Source organism: Panthera uncia, chromosome A2 (assembly GCF_023721935.1).
Source record: "Panthera uncia isolate 11264 chromosome A2, Puncia_PCG_1.0, whole genome shotgun sequence".
Taxonomy (NCBI): Eukaryota; Metazoa; Chordata; class Mammalia; order Carnivora; family Felidae; genus Panthera; species Panthera uncia.
The window spans coordinates 72753749-72771607 of NC_064816.1; the positions used below are offsets into that span (position 1 = coordinate 72753749).

General features: G+C 44.5%; 1 protein-coding gene and 1 long non-coding RNA gene across 2 annotated transcripts; one reads left to right on the forward strand and one right to left on the reverse strand.

Annotated features, from left to right (window-relative positions):
* Positions 1–2112: 2112 nt before the first annotated feature.
* On the reverse strand, positions 2113–3762 carry LOC125929823 (uncharacterized). Its single transcript, XR_007459975.1, has 3 exons — positions 2912–3762; positions 2313–2569; positions 2113–2202 (listed from the first exon to the last, which is right to left on the reverse strand). It is a non-coding gene; the product is annotated as an uncharacterized LOC125929823 (long non-coding RNA).
* Positions 3763–4069: 307 nt separating this feature from the next.
* SFRP4 (secreted frizzled related protein 4) lies at positions 4070–16851 on the forward strand. Its single transcript, XM_049641318.1, has 6 exons — positions 4070–4717; positions 6064–6144; positions 6246–6311; positions 8440–8638; positions 11719–11782; positions 14162–16851. The coding sequence occupies exons 1-6, from the start codon at positions 4273–4275 to the stop codon at positions 14345–14347; spliced, it is 1041 nt and encodes a 346-aa protein (XP_049497275.1). The 5' UTR covers positions 4070–4272; the 3' UTR covers positions 14348–16851.
* The last annotated feature ends 1008 nt before the right edge of the window (positions 16852–17859 follow it).

A 17859-nucleotide genomic window follows, 5' to 3' on the forward strand; every position in this document is an offset into this window, starting at 1 on the left:
GAGCCGCAGGGGGCGCTGAGCAGTCCGGGCGCCGCGCAACCGTCCGCAGCGTGCGGGGCCGTGCGGGCGTGTGGTCTCCGCGCGGCCTCTGCCCACGTCTGGGATCAGGTCGCGCGCGGTGCGGGAGCCGGGGCCGCGGCCCGGGAAGGCTCCGGGGAATCGCGGGAGCTATTTCTGCCTGGGCCGCTGCCCGCTGCGGCTCGTGTTTTCGCTTTGCTCTCTGCTGCCAACAGGAAATGCAGTGGCAGCGGTGCCACTAGCATCCTGAAGGGCATCCGCGTTCTAAAGGGGGGGGCGGGGTGGGGAGCAGGACGGTGAGAAGAAATTCGTTTCCTCCAGTAACTGAAGCGCGCAGCAGATAACCACAAACTAGGAGATAAGTTCAAGTTCGAAGTCGGGAAGGCAGTGCCGCTTCACTTGCTGTGCCCCCCACACCTTGCCCCTTTGTCAAAATTGACACCTTCTTCCTCCAAGTTAGAAATCGAAGGGTCCCTTCCAGAAGGAATGATAGCAGTCATGCATCGTGGCCATTTTCAAGCCACCACTCTTAGTCTAGCGCCTGGGGTATTAGTGGATAAGCCCTTGCCCTTGGGCATAGGACTCAGAGACCTTGTCTTCAGGATATGCTTGCAGTGAGACTGCAGCCCTCACCCATCACCTGACTACACCACAACCCTGGAGGTGTGTGAGTCTGGGAGTTTAGCATCAAGAACAAAGGTAATTGGGTTTATGGCTTATGTTTTGTTTGTTTTGTTTTTTAGGTAGGCTCCATGCCCAGCACAGAGCCCACCAGGGAGCTCTTCGGAGAGCTGGCACTCACAATTCTGACATCAAGACCTGAGCTGACACCAAGAGTCGGACACTCAACCGACTGAGCCACTCAGGTGCCCCTGTTTTGTAATATCAGGATGTACCACATGGAATCAAGAAAAAAGAAGCAACATTAAAAAAACAGAAAAAGACCCTCGCTTTCCAAGTTTGTAGCATCTTTTCGGTTGCTCTGTTTCAAGGACGAGGAAGTGAGCCAGTTGACGTGGGAGAGAACATTCCTGGATGAAGGACAAGGGGACAAGAGAAAATGGGTGAAGCGCTGGTGTTTAAGGAGAGTGATTTGGAGCCAAATCGCTCAGGGCCTTGAAAGCCAGGGAGAAGCACCATCAGGTGTAAGTCTTAGGAAGCTCACTCTGGCCTGAGTGTAGAGGATGGGTGGGGGAGAAGGAGGTGGGAGAGGCTGTTATGACCCAGAGGACAGATACTGACATCCGAACTCAAGTGGTGGAAGGGAGAGGGTGAGCGGAGCTGGGAACTACAGAGAAGGTGGAAGAGCTTTCTGGTTGGGGCCACTGGGAGTTCAGTCCTGAATGAGGAAAGAAGACAAATCAGTTTAGGATCGGTTGACTGTGAGATGCCTGTGGGATAGGCAGGTGGAAATACCCCAGGGACTGTTGGATAAGCACTTCCAGAAACCAGCAGGGCCAGAGGTCTGGTTTGGGGAGCTATTGGCATCTAGGTGGTAATTGAAGCCAAGAGTAGAGCAGCAAGGGAGGACGGGGTGGGGGGTACTGCTGTCAATATCTGGAGACATTTTTGATTGTCATAGTGGGGTAGGGGCTGAGCTTCCACTGGCATCTAGTAGGAGGAGGCCAGAGAGGCTACTAAACTTCCCAGAATGCACAGGAGCCAGTAAAGAATTACCTGACCTCAGTGTCAGCAGTGCTGAGGTCCAGAAAACCTGGAGATGGGGGTGTGTGAAGAGCAGGAAGAGGATGGTTATGGAGCCCTAGCAGAGAAGCAGGCCTTTAGGGAGGCTGAAAAGGAACCATCAGAGAGAAGCCACTGACCAGGGAAGCTTCCTGTTATGTGAGCTATTGGCAAATCACTGTCAAGTACAGGGTAATGGATTAAGTGCTAAGGCAGGGCCTGAAGAGGGAGGCCGGTGAGGGAATCTCCAGATGAATCCTTCACTGCTGCCCCACGCCAAGCAGAAAGGCTACAGACCGGCTGCCAGTGGACCCCCTGGGGATGCCAAAGAGCTTTATAGAAAAGGCCTCTTACCTTCTTCTCAGCCTTGCTTAAAAGACAGGCCATGGAGAAAGGGAAATTCCTGCAGCATTGGGACTTGGGACTTGCGGTTAAACAGAGGCAGCAAGTTTCAACCGGCTGCACAAGGAAGAGCCTCTCCAAGTTTGCCTCTTCAGCCGCCTGGCAGGAAAAGGGTCAGGAGTTCAGCCGTTTCTCAAAACTGTACTTTCTTCCCTTGTAGGAATTTGGGCTGCAAATATTTTTCACTAAGCCAGGGGGTTTCGACTCACTGGATTCTACTGCTGGGAATGGCTTCCGATGTCATCCGGGTTATCCCCTGTGCTTGATATTTCACTGGCCTGGTTTGGCATCTTGGGAGCTTGGGTCCCGTTCTAGCTGAAACTGGCATACCTCTCGAGTTGGCGACTGGCGACGCTGTGTTTGGACGCTCTGGCTTCCCCTAAATAGAACCTGACTCCTTGGATGAATCTCGAAATAATATTTGTGTCATTTGTCCTCTCCACTTGCCATGTTTAATTTATGTGCCCTAAAAAAATAATAATAAGACAGTGTATTTAAAGTGCTTAGCCCCATACCTAGCCCATTGTAAATGCTCAATAAAATGTCAGCTGTAGTTTCTGTTCCTTTTATTTCTTAATCCTGGTCAGAGTCAAACTAAACTATCGTTGTGGGTCACAATGTGACGACAGCTAAGCTGTGACCAAGCTAAGCTTTGGAAAGAAAACAAACAAAAAAACAAAACAACAACAAAAAAACCAAAACCAATTACCTACTGTGTGTTCAGGATTCTAATTAGACTATGTTTTTAAAGATTTACATTTAGAAACCACATTTTCATATTCCAACACCCCATGAAAATACCACATACCGGAATTCTTACTGCCTGGAGATTAATACACTTGCAACAATAAAGCCTCCTTTTTGTTTTGTTTTGGTTCTTGTGGAGACCTGAGCCAGTCGTCGGTTTTATCACTTCTTCCTAATAACAAGAAAAAAGAAAACAAAATATACACGCTTGCTTTCCATAGTACACAGGTTCTCACTCAATTCAAATACTTTCTTTCCAAGCACATCAAAAATCAAGAATTTAGGCTGCTGGGTTGGAAATCGCTTTGGGCATGAGGGGGGAAATTTTTTTTTTTTTCATATTGTCATGTCCGGTACTCTTCCCCTTCTCCCGGGTTTCGTTCACGTTGGACGGAGGAATAGGGAGTGAGAAGAAGGAAGGGGAACGTCGGTGGATGGAAAACATTTCCACACTGGAAGATGCTATTATTACACCTCTGGCAGCTCTGTTCCTGGAGCAGGTACAGACCGAATGCCATTCTGGAAAAAACCTGAGCCCCAGCTACTGGCTTCTAGACACAACAATAACAAAACCCAACTCCATGCAACTTGGGGGAGGTTTGTTTCTACAAGGTGTCCATCCTGTTCCAACAATGGCTCCCGGGTCCCACACCGTGGTCTCGCCGCTCAGCGCTCCTCACGCCCCCTCCTGGAGAAAGCAAGCGTGTTTCAGAATTAAAGGGCGGCCGAAGTTTTCCTTCCCCTCCAACTCTGTACTCGGGGAACCTCTAAGGCAGAGGGCGCAAAGTTCAGCTTGGGCCCAGATCTCGTCCTTCCCTCTCCCAAAATCCTCTCCTGCACCCTCTTGGATCCGGCGTCCCAAACGACTGCCAGAGACTCTTTCTCTTGGTGCGAAGAAAAAGGACTGGCCAGACTAAAAAGGAAGGGACTTTGGGGAAATGCAGGATTCCAGCCCTGGGCTGCGGCCCGGAGGAGATGATGTCACCGCTCCGGCGAAGCGAGGGCTGGGGGGTGGGGGGTGGGGGTGGAGGGGGGGGCGGCCGAGGGGGAGCCCGCGCCGCGCCCGCCGCTGCCAAGGGAGCGTTCGGAGCCCACGTCAGGGGAGGTGTCGGGATAAATAGGGTCCCGCAATGGCCGGGGCCGGCCGCGCTCGGAGCTGCCGGGGCCGGGACTGGAGCTGCCCGGGCGGGTCCGCGCCCCGCAGGCTGAGGGCCGGCGCTGCTCGCGCTCGGTGCGCCGGACGCCGGATACCCCCGGCCGGCCCGCGAGGCCCCGCACCGCCGCCGACGGCAGCGCGGGCGGAGAGCCTCTCCGGTGCCCCGCGGGACTTCCTTCCCGGGGAAGGGAGGGCGAGAGCCTAGGGGGGCAGGGAGCCGAGGGCCCCTTCTGCCTGTCGGGGCGGCGGAGCTCCAGGGCAGTGCCATGCTGCTCTCCGTCCTGGCGGCGTTGTGCCTGGGGCTGCGCCTGGCGCTGGGCGTGCGCGGCGCGCCCTGCGAGCCGGTGCGCATCCCCATGTGCCGGCACATGCCCTGGAACATCACGCGGATGCCCAACCACCTGCACCACAGCACGCAGGAGAATGCCATCCTGGCCATCGAGCAGTACGAGGAGCTGGTGGACGTGAACTGCAGCGCGGTGCTGCGCTTCTTCCTCTGCGCCATGTACGCGCCCATCTGCACGCTGGAGTTCCTGCACGACCCCATCAAGCCGTGCAAGTCGGTGTGCCAGCGCGCGCGCGACGACTGCGAGCCCCTCATGAAGATGTACAACCACAGCTGGCCCGAGAGCCTGGCCTGCGAAGAGCTGCCGGTCTACGACCGCGGCGTGTGCATCTCGCCGGAGGCCATCGTCACCGACCTCCCCGAGGGTGAGCCTGAGCCGGAGGGAAAGGAAGGACCGAGGGGGATGAGGGGGCATTCTTGGCTGTGGCTTCCACGGGAGAACCCACCGGGCGGCCCCTTCTACCGATGCCAGTGGGTGGGTGGGCTGTCGGTCCCCCCCCATCCCACCCCCCCACCCCCGCCACCCAATCTCACTTCCGACAATTGGAGGAGGTGGGAAGGGCGGTGACCTGACGTGGGTACAAGTCTGCTCTCCCTCCAGAAACGTAGGGGGCAGAAGAACACTATGTCCCATAGAGAATGTAAGGGGGGGGGGGGGGGTAGGGAGGTGCTTCTAAAGAGAGCCATTAGCATTTTCCTTGACAATGATAGAATAATAGCAACGAACACGTATATAGGTGGGGTCCCAGCTAGCGTTCAGCGCTTTCCGTGTACGGTTTAATGCTTAAAACAGCCCCATCAGGGTTCTCCACTTAGTGCTAGCTCTTGAAAACTCTTTTCGGGGGGGAAAAAAAAAAGCAGTAGCAGGCTTCACTCCCCAGGAGGAGTGCAGTTTGTAAATTTAGTCCTTCTGGAAAATTGTGATGTCTGTTTCACGGTCAATATCTTATCTTGCGGCATCTTGGTTAACTGGATATCAACTTCCGCTTCTTTTTTTCGGTCATTTTGCTGCTTTTCTAGGACGAAGGAACAAATTTAAGTCCACTTCTTGAAGTCAAGCCTAAGAATATTTTTGCATGCTTTTTTTATCCCTGACCCAGGTTACTGAACTTTTAAAGAGATTATGCTGTTGCCTTAGTGTAGTTTCTGAGGTTATGTCTCAGAGCATTGTCCGTAACGTGAGGAAAGAGAAGTATAAGGAAGGGAAAATCGAAACTCTTCTCTAATTCAGAGCTTTAGAGAAAAACATATTTGTTGATTAAATTATATAAATGATAGAGGGTTATGCCTTGGCCGGTGGGGGGTGGGGGGAGTCTTATATAGCTGTGGACTGTTTCTGCACTGGGAAATGAGAGGTGGAGATTTGGAAATATTCGGGATATTTTGATTAGTGTCAACTGTCCACTTAGAAAAACCAACATTTTAAAATGGATTTGGGTGGGAAAGTTAGCTATATGTGTCAGCCAAGTCAAATGGACGGGCATTCACATCAATTTGTGCTGGATGGGCAAAACCTCACTCAAAAGTCTTCTTTTCTAAGCCCAAGAATGTCTGTATGAAAGAAGTAGTTGACAAGCCGATGCCACTTTTACAATGTAGTATTATTCTTTGGTAACGCCGTGTTAGTTTATTTCTCCAGATGGTTCTTTATTCCAGGGGGTGAACGGGCTAAGTCACTGACCACACCCATGCGGCTGTGTGTGTGTTTCAGACGTTAAGTGGATAGACATCACGCCAGACATGATGGTACAGGAGAGGCCTCTTGATGTTGACTGTAAACGCCTAAGCCCTGGTGAGTTCTTTCTTCTCGAAGTCCCTTTTCTTTTTTGCCTCCTCCCCAGAGTGATTTCCGAACACTTTTCCGACTCTCTGCCTCTCTTTCGTCTCCTTCAGACCGCTGCAAGTGCAAAAAGGTGAAGCCGACTCTGGCGACGTATCTGAGCAAAAACTACAGCTACGGTAAGTCGTCCGATGAAGCCGTTCACTCGACGAGTTGGCCAATTACAAAGCCAGTCACGAAGCCAATCCCAAAGTAAAGAAAGCCAATCCAACGTGGTTCACGATGTGGGTTCTGGAAGGCACAATAACAACTATAAAATGCCTTGCCCTTCTGGGTAAATCAAGCAAAAACAACGTAAATTACCCAGGGAGAACAGCGATGTGGTTCAGGGCTCAAATGTGACATCAAGGTCCTCTTGGTCTCGGTGAGAGGTGCCACTCAGCCAGGACAGCCCAACTGACTTTTTCTCTTCCTGAGGTTTCCTTGCTGCAGGAAGGATGGGTGAGTGATCCATGGATTTGATTATCTGAGGCCCAGAGGCCCAGGAACTAAGACCTGCCCATGTTTCTTTTTAGTTATAAACACTTATAGATATTTAACACCTAAAAGGAACTGTAGAGAAATAGGTTAATCATGAGACCCTCTGGCTATAAGTATTGACATCGTTTAAATGCCCTCCTCTCTTATTTGAAAGAACAGTCAACACGGCTATTTTCAGTTTTTTTAAGTAAATGTAATTCTACTGTTCTCATTTGAAAGTAAATTTAATTGAAAATATGTTCTTTTAAAATATCTGAGTTGTTTTATGTTCCTTTGCATTTCTTTTTTTTTTTTTTTAATGTTTATTTATTTATTTCTGAGAGAGAGAGCAAGAGAGTGAGCAGGGGAGGGGCAGAGAGAGAGGGAGACAGAATCCCAAGCAGTCTCCCTGCTATCAGCACAGAGCCCAATGCGGGACACGAACTCACAAACCTTGACATCATGACCCGAGTTGAAACCAAGAGCCGGATGCTTAACCGACTGAGCCACCCAGGCACCCCCCCCCACTTTGCGTTTCTTAAATTACTTCTTCTGGAATAACAGAACTGTCTTGGCAAAATGGTCATTTTATTTGTTAACTTTGTTTTCCATATTTCAAACTGAAATTTGAAATCATAAACCTTATCTTACATATCGCATGTGAAAGTAGGAAGATCGTGGCAATATAAAGGGCTGAAAAAATAACCTCTTAGTGAAGTTGTTAGATTTGAGATTATAGCCAATGTGGGTAACTCTACCAAAAAAAGAAAAAAAAAAAAAAACTGACTTTTCCAGTAGCTTTTATTGTTGTCGTTTGAAAACTGTTCTTTGTAGATATTACGTTAATCTAAACGATTTTGCCCCTCCTTTGACACTATCCAGCCCTAGTTGCTAATCTGAGTTTCACTGTCTTGCTGTCCATGGTGTCATTGCCACATAACTTCTTTGAGGATGAAACCATTTTCTATTTAAGTCCGTTGCCTTCTTCCTAAACAAGCTCTCTAGGACAGAATCCAAGACAGAGATCCATGCTAGGCTGATTACAATTCCATGGAAGGCAGTAATAGCAAGGGACCAAAAGGGCCAGAATTTTAAGCTTGATCAGACAATGATTACTTAACAGCTATCCGTAATAACAGTTATACATCTGCTCGCCGCAGACCTCGCTTTGACAGTCTGTGAAATTAAAGGATTAAGAATAGTGATCTTCAGAGACTCTGTCCAGGTCACAAATGTTACAGCTTTAATAACTTCCTTTGGAAGACAGGAAGTCCCAGCATCAGACGGGCTGTTGGACCATACAAATTGTAAAGTGGCTTGTGACTCTGAGAACATACGATTCTCACTTCCGATAATCACAAGGCAGAGTCTACTTTTTTCTATGAAATTTTTACTGACGTTCTATGTAACTGAATCTCCTGATATGTTCTCGGCAAACAAACGTCCAAACAAAACTGACATCAGGTTTTTAAGGCTGAGAAAAACCTGCAAGGTTCTCTTTTCACACCCTCGCTGTAGCCCAGTGAGGAGCAGCCGCTGACCCAGAGGCAGAGCCCAGACCGAGCCCGCCTGTCGCTTTGCTCTTACGTCTTGCAGGCTGATCCAGAACTTTAAAGACAATGCTGACAGTATGATTGTGTGGGCTTTTGGCCTGCATCTGGGCAGCTTGGACATGACCATAATTACAGGAGGGATTCTTTAAGAGAGGCTCAGGGCTTGGCGTGAATACACCATCCCTATTTGTCTGCAGAGGCCTCATCAACACTTCCATCAATTTTTAAATTGCAGTCATTCACGCCAAAATAAAAGCTGTGCAGAGGAGCGGCTGTAACGAAGTAACGACCGTGGTGGACGTGAAAGAGATCTTCAAGTCCTCGTCACCCATCCCTCGGACGCAGGTCCCGCTCATTACCAATTCTTCCTGCCAGTGCCCCCACATCCTGCCCCATCAAGACGTGCTCATCATGTGTTACGAGTGGCGCTCCAGGTAGGCACGGAGCGGGAGGGAGGAAACCGCACACTGCTTAATGGAAGCATGAATCCCATTTACCAGTCGTGGTGTTTTTTGTTTTTTTTTTTTTTAACGGCGCCAGTAGTTCTTTTTACAAAGGCAGTTTAAGGGGCGCCTAGGTGGCTCGGTAGGTTGAGCACCCGACTCTCGATTTCGGCTCAGATCATGATCCCAGGGTTGTGGGATCGAGCCCCACGTCAGGCTCTGTGCTGAGTGTGGAGCCTGCTTAAGATTCTCTCTCTCTCTCTCTCTCTCTCTCTCTCTCTCTCCCCCCCTTCTTTCTAAATAAATAAATAAATAGACAATTTAAAAATAGTTCAGTAAATAAAAATACACTTTCAACAGATGCCTCTGTTGCGATAATCACATAGCCTAACTATCATTTAATTCCCCGTGGCATTAAGGAACAGTAGGAATATGAGTATTTGAATGGGATGCTTAAAAATCAATTTCAGAATTCGTTAAAGGACTTCAAAAATCATAGGCAGATAAATTACTATGAGTGAAAACAATTCTTTTCAAATGATTCAAATCAATCTTGGTGTGGCAAATACTTAATTTTTTTAAAGAGCTCTTTAATGATCAGGTAAAGACGGCCATTTGAGACGACAGGTCCACATTTTCCTTACACACAATATAAGTACATGACATTTGTTTGATAGATCATTGCGTACACACACACATTCGCACTCACGCTCACCCACATATATCCGCGTACCTCTAGCTGGGAGTGTGTTTCCCCACATCTCTTTTCTTGGCATATTTTTATATATTGGTACATTCCTTAGAATGAAAAATCAAACTCTTCAGACCAGGGTGCGGGATGGGCCCCCTAACTGGCTACAGTATACATCTCCAACAGAATCATTCATATTTTATATAACCAGTCTTCCCTTTAATTCCCTGCCATTAATGCTCATCTGTTTCTTCTGGGTACAGCTGTGGACTGTTTTTTCAAAACACCTTTTGCAACTGACCTCACTTGAATACCTTCCTGATCTGTATTCTGTCTTTCCTGATCTGTACCCTCCCTTGGGTACCCTTGGCTTTTTTTTTTTCCTTTAATGTTTATTTATTTATCTTGAGAGAGAGCAAAGGAGGGGCAGAGAGAGAATCCCAAGCAGGCTCCGTCCCGGTCAGCGCAGAGCCTGACTCGGGGCTCGATCCCACGATTGTAAGATCATGATCTGAGCTGAAGTCAAGAGTTAGACACTCAACCGACTGAGCCACCCAGGTGCCTCATGGGTATTCTTGGCTTTCAAATTGTTCTCCTTATATCTTGTCTCTCTAAAGAACGAATGTTGACTGAATGTTGCTGGGCTCTTCTCTCGCATGGTGTTTGTACCTGCTACAGGACTAGGTGCAGTTCTGGGAATGTACCAGACTGCTAGTCATCAAATTCTATTTGGATTCCCATCATCCTTTCTGTTCATTTATAGATTTAATGGCATTCTGATGAAAATACCAATAAAAAATATTTTCGAATGATCGGGAGTTGTGTCTTCACACAACGATCATTTGGAAGCACAAACTGGCAAGGGCGTGTAAAGGACATTTTGAAAATAACCGTTTGGAAGGAAATCGGTTTCTGCCTTAGGAGAAACAGAAAACTGGAACAAAGCTAGACTGCTAAAACCATGTGGCGCAAGAGTAGACATGCAGATAAATAAAACAGAGGAAGCATTCTTGAGACAGATGCTAATGCATAAAGTAACGTATTAGGAAGGAAAAAGGGCAAATCAATTAGACGTGAGTATATTAGTTAGTAAATGTTGCAAATGTTTTTATTTGGAAAAATAGTACATATTTTCACTTTATACTAATACCATAAAATGAATTTCAAATGGATTCAAGAGATATTTTTTAAAACTTAATCATAGAGGGTAAAATTAGGTGAATAGATAGATGTATGAAATCTGAATAACAAAATACTTTGTAAACATGAAATTAATGTAAAAAATTACAAGAGGAAATGTCCATACATACCTTTGATGACATTATATCATGGACATAAAAATCACCAAAGAAAGCCAATAAAAGTTGAGAAAGATACTTGCAATAGTTATGGCAAAGGGGGAGTAGCCTTAAAGAGTTCATGTAAGTTAATATTTAACACATTAAGACGACAATATATAAATAATATGTACATAAATCTATATGGACACGTTCCAGAAGAAATACAAATAGTAAATAAATTTGCCTCTTTAATTCTCCAATCCAGAGTAAAACATGATCTGAATGAAAGTTCAACCATTCTGAAAACGATTTAGAAAACTTTGAGAAAGTACATACTCTTGGACACAGTAATTCTACTTTAAGAAATCTGTCCTAAGGAAATAATAAGCCAGTGCACACTAGTAAATATACAAGGATATTCAACAAAAAGCTGTTAATAGTAGCGAAGCAATGAAAGGGATTCAACAGTAGGGAAAGGTCTAAGTATCATTATTGCAATATTATATGGTTATTAAAGCCGTATTCTAATTATATGAGAAAATGCATATAATAGAATGATAAAAAGAAAGGTACAGTGTGATCTAAATATATAGTGTGATTTAAGAATATAGGTACAAGGCAGAATAAAAGGAAATGCTAGTAAAATATAAATGGGGGATATGTGGATTGTAGAGTTAAGGGTTATAAAGAATTTTGATTTGTAGGGGCACCTGGGTGGCTCAGTTGGTTAAGCATCTGATTCTTGATTTTGGCTCAGGTCATGATCGCACAGTCGTGAAAAGGAGCCTCACGTCTTATGCTTAGCATGGAGCCTGATTAAGATTTTCTTTCTCTTCCTCTGCCCCTCTCCCTGGCTTGCACACTCTGTCTCTGTCTCTAAAAAAAAAAAGGAAAGGAAAGGAAAGGAAAGGAAAGGAAAAGAAAGAAAAGAAAAGAAAAGAAAAGAAAAGAAAAGAAAAGAAAAAAAAGAAAAGAAAAGGAAAAAAAAGAAAAGAAAAAGAAAACAACGAATTTTGGCTTTGACAATTTTTTTGTATTTTTTTTAACTTTTTCCTTTCATAGTCGGAATTGCTTAAAATAAATTCCTTTTTTTTTTTCAGGATGATGCTTCTTGAAAACTGTTTAGTTGAAAAATGGAGAGACCAACTTAGTAAAAGATCCATAGTAAGTATAATTAGCAACCCTGCACATATGGATTTAAGCGCAGGTAAAGAAATTCTATAGAACTGGGGATTCTTCCTTCACCTTCTTCCATCTCCAGGCTCTCATAGGAGGTTGAAATAGCATCAGTATTTGTCTTTCGAATAAGTAGTTAAGAACAAAGTTATTCTCACTTCAACCTCAAAGATGATTTTGTTACACTCAATCTTCATCTAATGGTTATTTCCAGATTAAATTAGCGTTTGTTTGTTTTTTTGGTTTTTGTTTTTGTTTTTGTTTGTTTGTTTTTAACTATTTTAGCAAACAGGCACTTGAGCAGAGTTCACATCCAGTGGGATTAAAACAGACATATACATGTAAGGATGTGAACCCACAATTCTAAAATCCATGCTACTGTCTCTGTACAAAGCATAATCTCTCCCCATATTTAAAATAGTTTTGAGACTTTTGTCAAAATAAATTATATATACCAACTATAATCATTTTGTGGCCAAATCCATGATTTTTGGTGGTATCATCATGGAAATATTCGCAATGCAATTAGAGGATTAGAATAATTTTTTGCCCAGAGATATGCTGTCACACCAGAACTAAAGAAATCAGGTCATTGGTTTGAAATGTTTTTAAAGCATTCCCTCTCCTGTAAATACGTTTAGATAGATGTAGGAGAATTTGTGCTGTCAGGTTCACAAAAGGTCCTACTACTGCCTGTGCGAGGAAGAAGTCTATGTTAATACTGACTTAATGGAGAAGGTAGTTTGAACATAGCCTCGTCTACTCTGTGCATTTCAGAATAACATGACTTCCATCTGAGCTGAAAACCGTGGAGCTGTCAGGAGCACGCTTAGCCTTACTGGACAGAAGATTCTAGCAGGATGGGTTATCTGGTTTCCAAGACTACAGTGGATTAGAGGCATCAGTGTAGAAAGCAAGTCCACCATGAGAACCTGGGAGGAGAGAAAGCTTTCAAGAATCAAAGCTATTTAGAGGCCCCTGGGTGGCTCAGTGGGTTAAGTGTCTGACTTCAGCTCAGGCCGTGATCTCACGGTTTGTAGGTTTGAGCCCCGCTTTGGGCCCCACACTGACAGCATGGTGTCTGCTTGGGATTCTCTGTCTGCCCCTCCCCCACCGGCGCTTTCTCGCTCTGTCTCTCTCTCTCTCAAAAATAAACTTTAAAAAAATAATTAGGGGCGCCTGGGTGGCTCAGTCAGTTAAGCGTCTGACCGGCTCAGGTCATGATCTCGTGGTTCGTGGGTTCAAGCCCCGCATCGGGTTCTATGCGGACAGCTCGGAGCCTGGAGCCTGCTTCAGATTCTGTGTCTCCCTCTCTCTCTGCCCCTCCCCTGCTCACACTCTATCAAAAAATGAATAAACATTAAAAAATTGTTTTTAAATATTAAAAGAAAAGAATCCTAGCTGTTTGGGCCATTCACTTTTGCAGCAAATATTCTAATAAACTTCAGTAAGAATTCGAAGATATCACCATATAGTAGCAAATGTAAGATGTTTACTATTTTAGAACAGATTAGAGTTGTGCCCTGGGAAGGTGGGGACAGTGTTTCTCATTTCATTGTATTTCTAGTGCCTAGAGCAATGTCTGGCCTGTGGTCATGCTCAAACTCTTTGCTGAATGAAATATAACAAAGTAGGGGCATTTGTACAATAAAAAGCAGTGTCTATTCAAGGAGCCTTTTTCAGTTTTTTCTTACATGCAGCTACTTAAATAAATAGTATTTCTTTCTATAATAAGAGGTATATCTTTTTCTATCAAGGAAACAACTACCTAGAATGCCTCATTTCTCCTGGGTTCTGGGTAGCTAGCACTTGAGTGGATTACTAGACGTGAGTGGGGTCTCTGTTTTCCTTCTGATGTAAGAGAATTAGGTGAGCCCATCCATAAATGTGGGAATAGACCTTTGGACTTCCTAGTGAGGCTGGATAAATTTCTGCTCTTAGCCATATGTCAGAGCGTTTTTAGAAGGCTTTGCTGTGTAGGGATGTTGCATCATAGGACCTGTGGGCTGGGGCCTCGGGCTCTGGAGTCAGACTGGGTGAATTTGAATCCCAGCTCCGACATTTATCAGCTGTGTGACCATCTATAAATAAGCTCTGTGTGCTCGTTTCCTGGTCATGACCATGGTGTCCACCTAGAAGGGCTGTTGTTTCAGTGAAACGAACGCTTATCAAAACTTCCTCCCATACTGAGCCCTTCTAGAATCATCTGGTATATGATAAGCGCTCAATAACGGAGGGTAGCTATTTTATTTGCTGTCACGATTCATAGATTACAGTGGGAAAAAAATTGCATTAATTCTGATATTAGGGCAACAGCATGACATGATGAGATGCATCTGATGGTCATGTGTGCAAATTGCCTCCCAGCAGTGGGAAGAGAGGCTCCAGGAGCAGCGGAGGACAGTTCAGGACAAGAAGCGAACGGCTGGGCGTACCGGTCGTAGCAACGCCCAGAAACCAAAGGGAAAGCCGCCCTCTCCCAAACCGGCCAGCCCCAAGAAGACCGTCAAAGCTAGGAGTGCCCAGAAGAGAACAAACCCGAAAAAAGTGTGAGCCACCTGCTTTCCAGAATGGAGACTGCCTCTCAGAATGAGGCCAGGCACCCCCCAGCCAGCCTGGGGGGGCGAGGTGCCCCTCTCCTCGCCTTAACGACTGCAGTCCTCCCCATAGACACACCGTACAGCAGTTTTCTTAGTGATACGCTTCAATTTTTTCTTTTTAAGCCACCACAAAACCCTAGTGGTATGTATGTCCTTTGGTATGGAAGGTATATGAAAGCTGAGAGCTGGTGGACAAAGCTTCTCGCGGCATTCAGAGTAGACTTCGTGGTGCGTGGTCTGTGAGATCTCTGGGTGGGGAAAGGATGCTTTGGTCCTTACCATTTGACCTAATATGTGCATTGTAAAATGAATGCCATATTACAAACAAACTCCCCCCCCCCCTTTTTTTTACAATATGTTGTATTTCAGCTTGACTTCTGTCGTTAGAACGTTCGTCATGTTTCAGAATGTGATTGAAAATGCAATGATTCTAAGGAGGGAAGCAAGAGGAATGAAGAATGAATGTCTTAAAAGATCTTTCTATGTTTACTGTTTGCACAAGAAATTCTGTGATGAAAGGGAATTTTCAAACAATCTAGAAAAGTAGGATATGGAAAACTGTAATGTTTGTTTTTGGTTTTGTTTTTGTTTTTTTTTACAAAGAAGCCTTTCACCTAGAGTTTTTAGCTAGACACACTCTAGAAACTAAAATAATAATGATGATAACTAAATAAATAAAAGGGAAAGGCAGACATACCACATCCGGATCCTTATTTTCTGGTTACCACGCCGTTGGGTGGAAAGGCTCTGCATTTACATTCCTTGACGCTTCTCGTTAGTAACCATTACATGGCACCAGAAACAGAGTGTGTTTCTCCTCTGATGCTTTATATGCCAATGACTCCACCCCCAAGAATTTCACACGGGTGTATGTGATGCTCATGTCATTTCCCAGGATGCCCTAGGCATCTTGATGCCAAGCCTGAAAGAATTTTCTCTCTGCTGGTAGCTGGTGCTTACAGAGGTGCTGTGGGCCCAGTGTGGGAGGGCCAGGACTCCAAAGCCCCTGGTTCTCAGCCACCGCCCCACACCAGCTCTGCCCCTGGAAAGGCAACTACGTTCACTCTTCCATTCAAAGATGTAGAGGAATGACCTGAAAGCTTACATAGAAAATCTTCTTTAGGTTTACCATTGCCCCTGCTTCTCAGAGAAGGAGTAAGTGACATGTTGCACTCACACAAGATCATTAGACACATGATCTAATCTCACCTCTGTAAGCCACTGGGACGCAGAAATGAGGTGTGTGGGTAACCCAGGGGAGAGTGGAGAAATGGGGTTAGTAAGAATGCCGGCATGGGCTCCCCTCTCTTCCTAAAAGTGTAACAGGACGCCTGTGTCACCACCACCCCAGGGCGGCAGAGTTAAAGGAATCCAGTAGATGGACTGACACAAGGGTACCAGGAAACACTCGGTGTATGTTTCTGCTATATGAAAGGCCAAACTTCCTTGGCCCTTAAGGACTGCTGGATACATGTTTAGCAGAGCATCCAAAGAAAGGCCATTAAAAGGCCCTGGCAGCCTAGCTTACCTCCTTAGCATTGTAGGGCTTCTTCGGGGAAGGGAATCAGAAATGGAACTCTTCGTGGGAATGGAGAAACAAACACATATGAAAAAACAAAAGTAAACACTATTTTCAGTGCAATACTGAATACAAATAAGAGTTTGGAGATGACTACATACTCAAGCACTGTTTACTTAAAATATTTAACTGAAATCATATACTGAATATTACACAAAACTTGCTACTTCATTAGGAACAACGATACATTATATGATACTTAACTGTGCACATTTATACATCATACAATATGTAATCGGTATATCAGTTTGATTAATCGATAAAAGAGTTAAGCAGGCCTCCAGTTATTATGAAAAAGTCAAAAACATCAGCCCACACTAAGAGTAATATAACAAGTGTGGTAGTGGTCTTTGTGTGAGGATCAGAGATTTATTTTTCTCCCTTAAATATTTTCTCCATCCAAATACATGTGAGAGGAGGTAAATATTAATATGTGGAGAGGAAAGCTGAGGTATTGAAATGAGAATTATTTGAAGGTTGGATTGCTTATGTGAGGAAAAAATAGCATTTTTGCAACATTTTGGTCAACAAATTTCATAATTAAGGACAATGGGAGGCATTTACTTTTTCAATAATTTTGTTGGTCTTTCAATAATAAACATGTATTTTCTAGAAAGTATTTAATACGTGCATAGAATACAAGTAGTGGAATTATAATCCTACCTAATCCTATTCATCACTATGCAGAGGTGATTGCTGTTAGTATTTTGGTGTACAATTGTCCAGGTGTTTCTTATGCATTTATATAATGATTTGAGTAAAAAAAAAAAAAAAAAACAAACCAGGAGCTTATTATACATACTGTTCATTAACCTTCCTTCTTCACTCAGCCTCTTATTGAGATGAGTTCTCATGTCAATAAAGCTGATGCCACCTCATTTATAATGGCTCCGTTGTAGTCCGTGGTTGCTTTGCTCTACCAACCCTTACGTTATGAGGCATTGATGCTGTTTCTTAACTGAACATACTGAATAACTGAGTCAACATCTTGATAACTAATATCTGTGCACATCCTTCATTGGTCCCTTGGGATAAGTCAGTTTAAGTAGCACTGCTGGGCCATGGAGTTATGTTCACCAAGGAAAGTCCTTGATTATGGTGTCAATTATCCATCAGGATATTGGACCACAGATAGGTAAAAATGTTGACTCTCCAAATCCTCACTAAGATTGTTTTGCCCTGCCAATATTTCTTTATAAATCTTAGCTGGAAACCGGATGTCGTCTTGGGCAAAGCCCTGCTCTTCCTCTGTGAGCTATCACTGACCACATTCTCAACACTCCAAATACTCAGGAAGCTGGGGAATGAGTGATGAAGGACTTCAAAGAGGATATAGTTGATGGACAGATAGATGATTGATAGATAGATTATGATGAGATGATTGATAGATGATAGATGGCAGATAAGATAGATGATAGATAAGATAGATAGACTGATAGATAAGATAGATGACATAGATGATAGATGATACATAGATGATAGATGGTGATGATAAATTAGATGATAGATGATAGATAGATAGATAGATAGATGATAAATCTCTTGACTTGGGAAAGTCTATACAACCTCCTCAATCTTTTTAATGATTCAAATTTAGGAATATAACCGGTCAGCTAGAGAAACCAAAGAATTAGGGTGTAACAGACATGTCAGTAGATTTGCTCTCAGTCCAGCCTTCTTTTAAGATACATGAGAATTTGGATAAATAACCTTAGTTTTTTACTTTTTAGTTAAAACCAATGCAGTGTGAACACACTTTTGGTTTCTGTCCTTGGATACTTAAAGAACTATCCATTGCAAGCTTACAATAAAACTCCTTTACTTGAACTAGCTTTAGGGTACTTTTGTTGGGTGGAACTAGTTCCTAAATAAAAAAGAAGGGCATG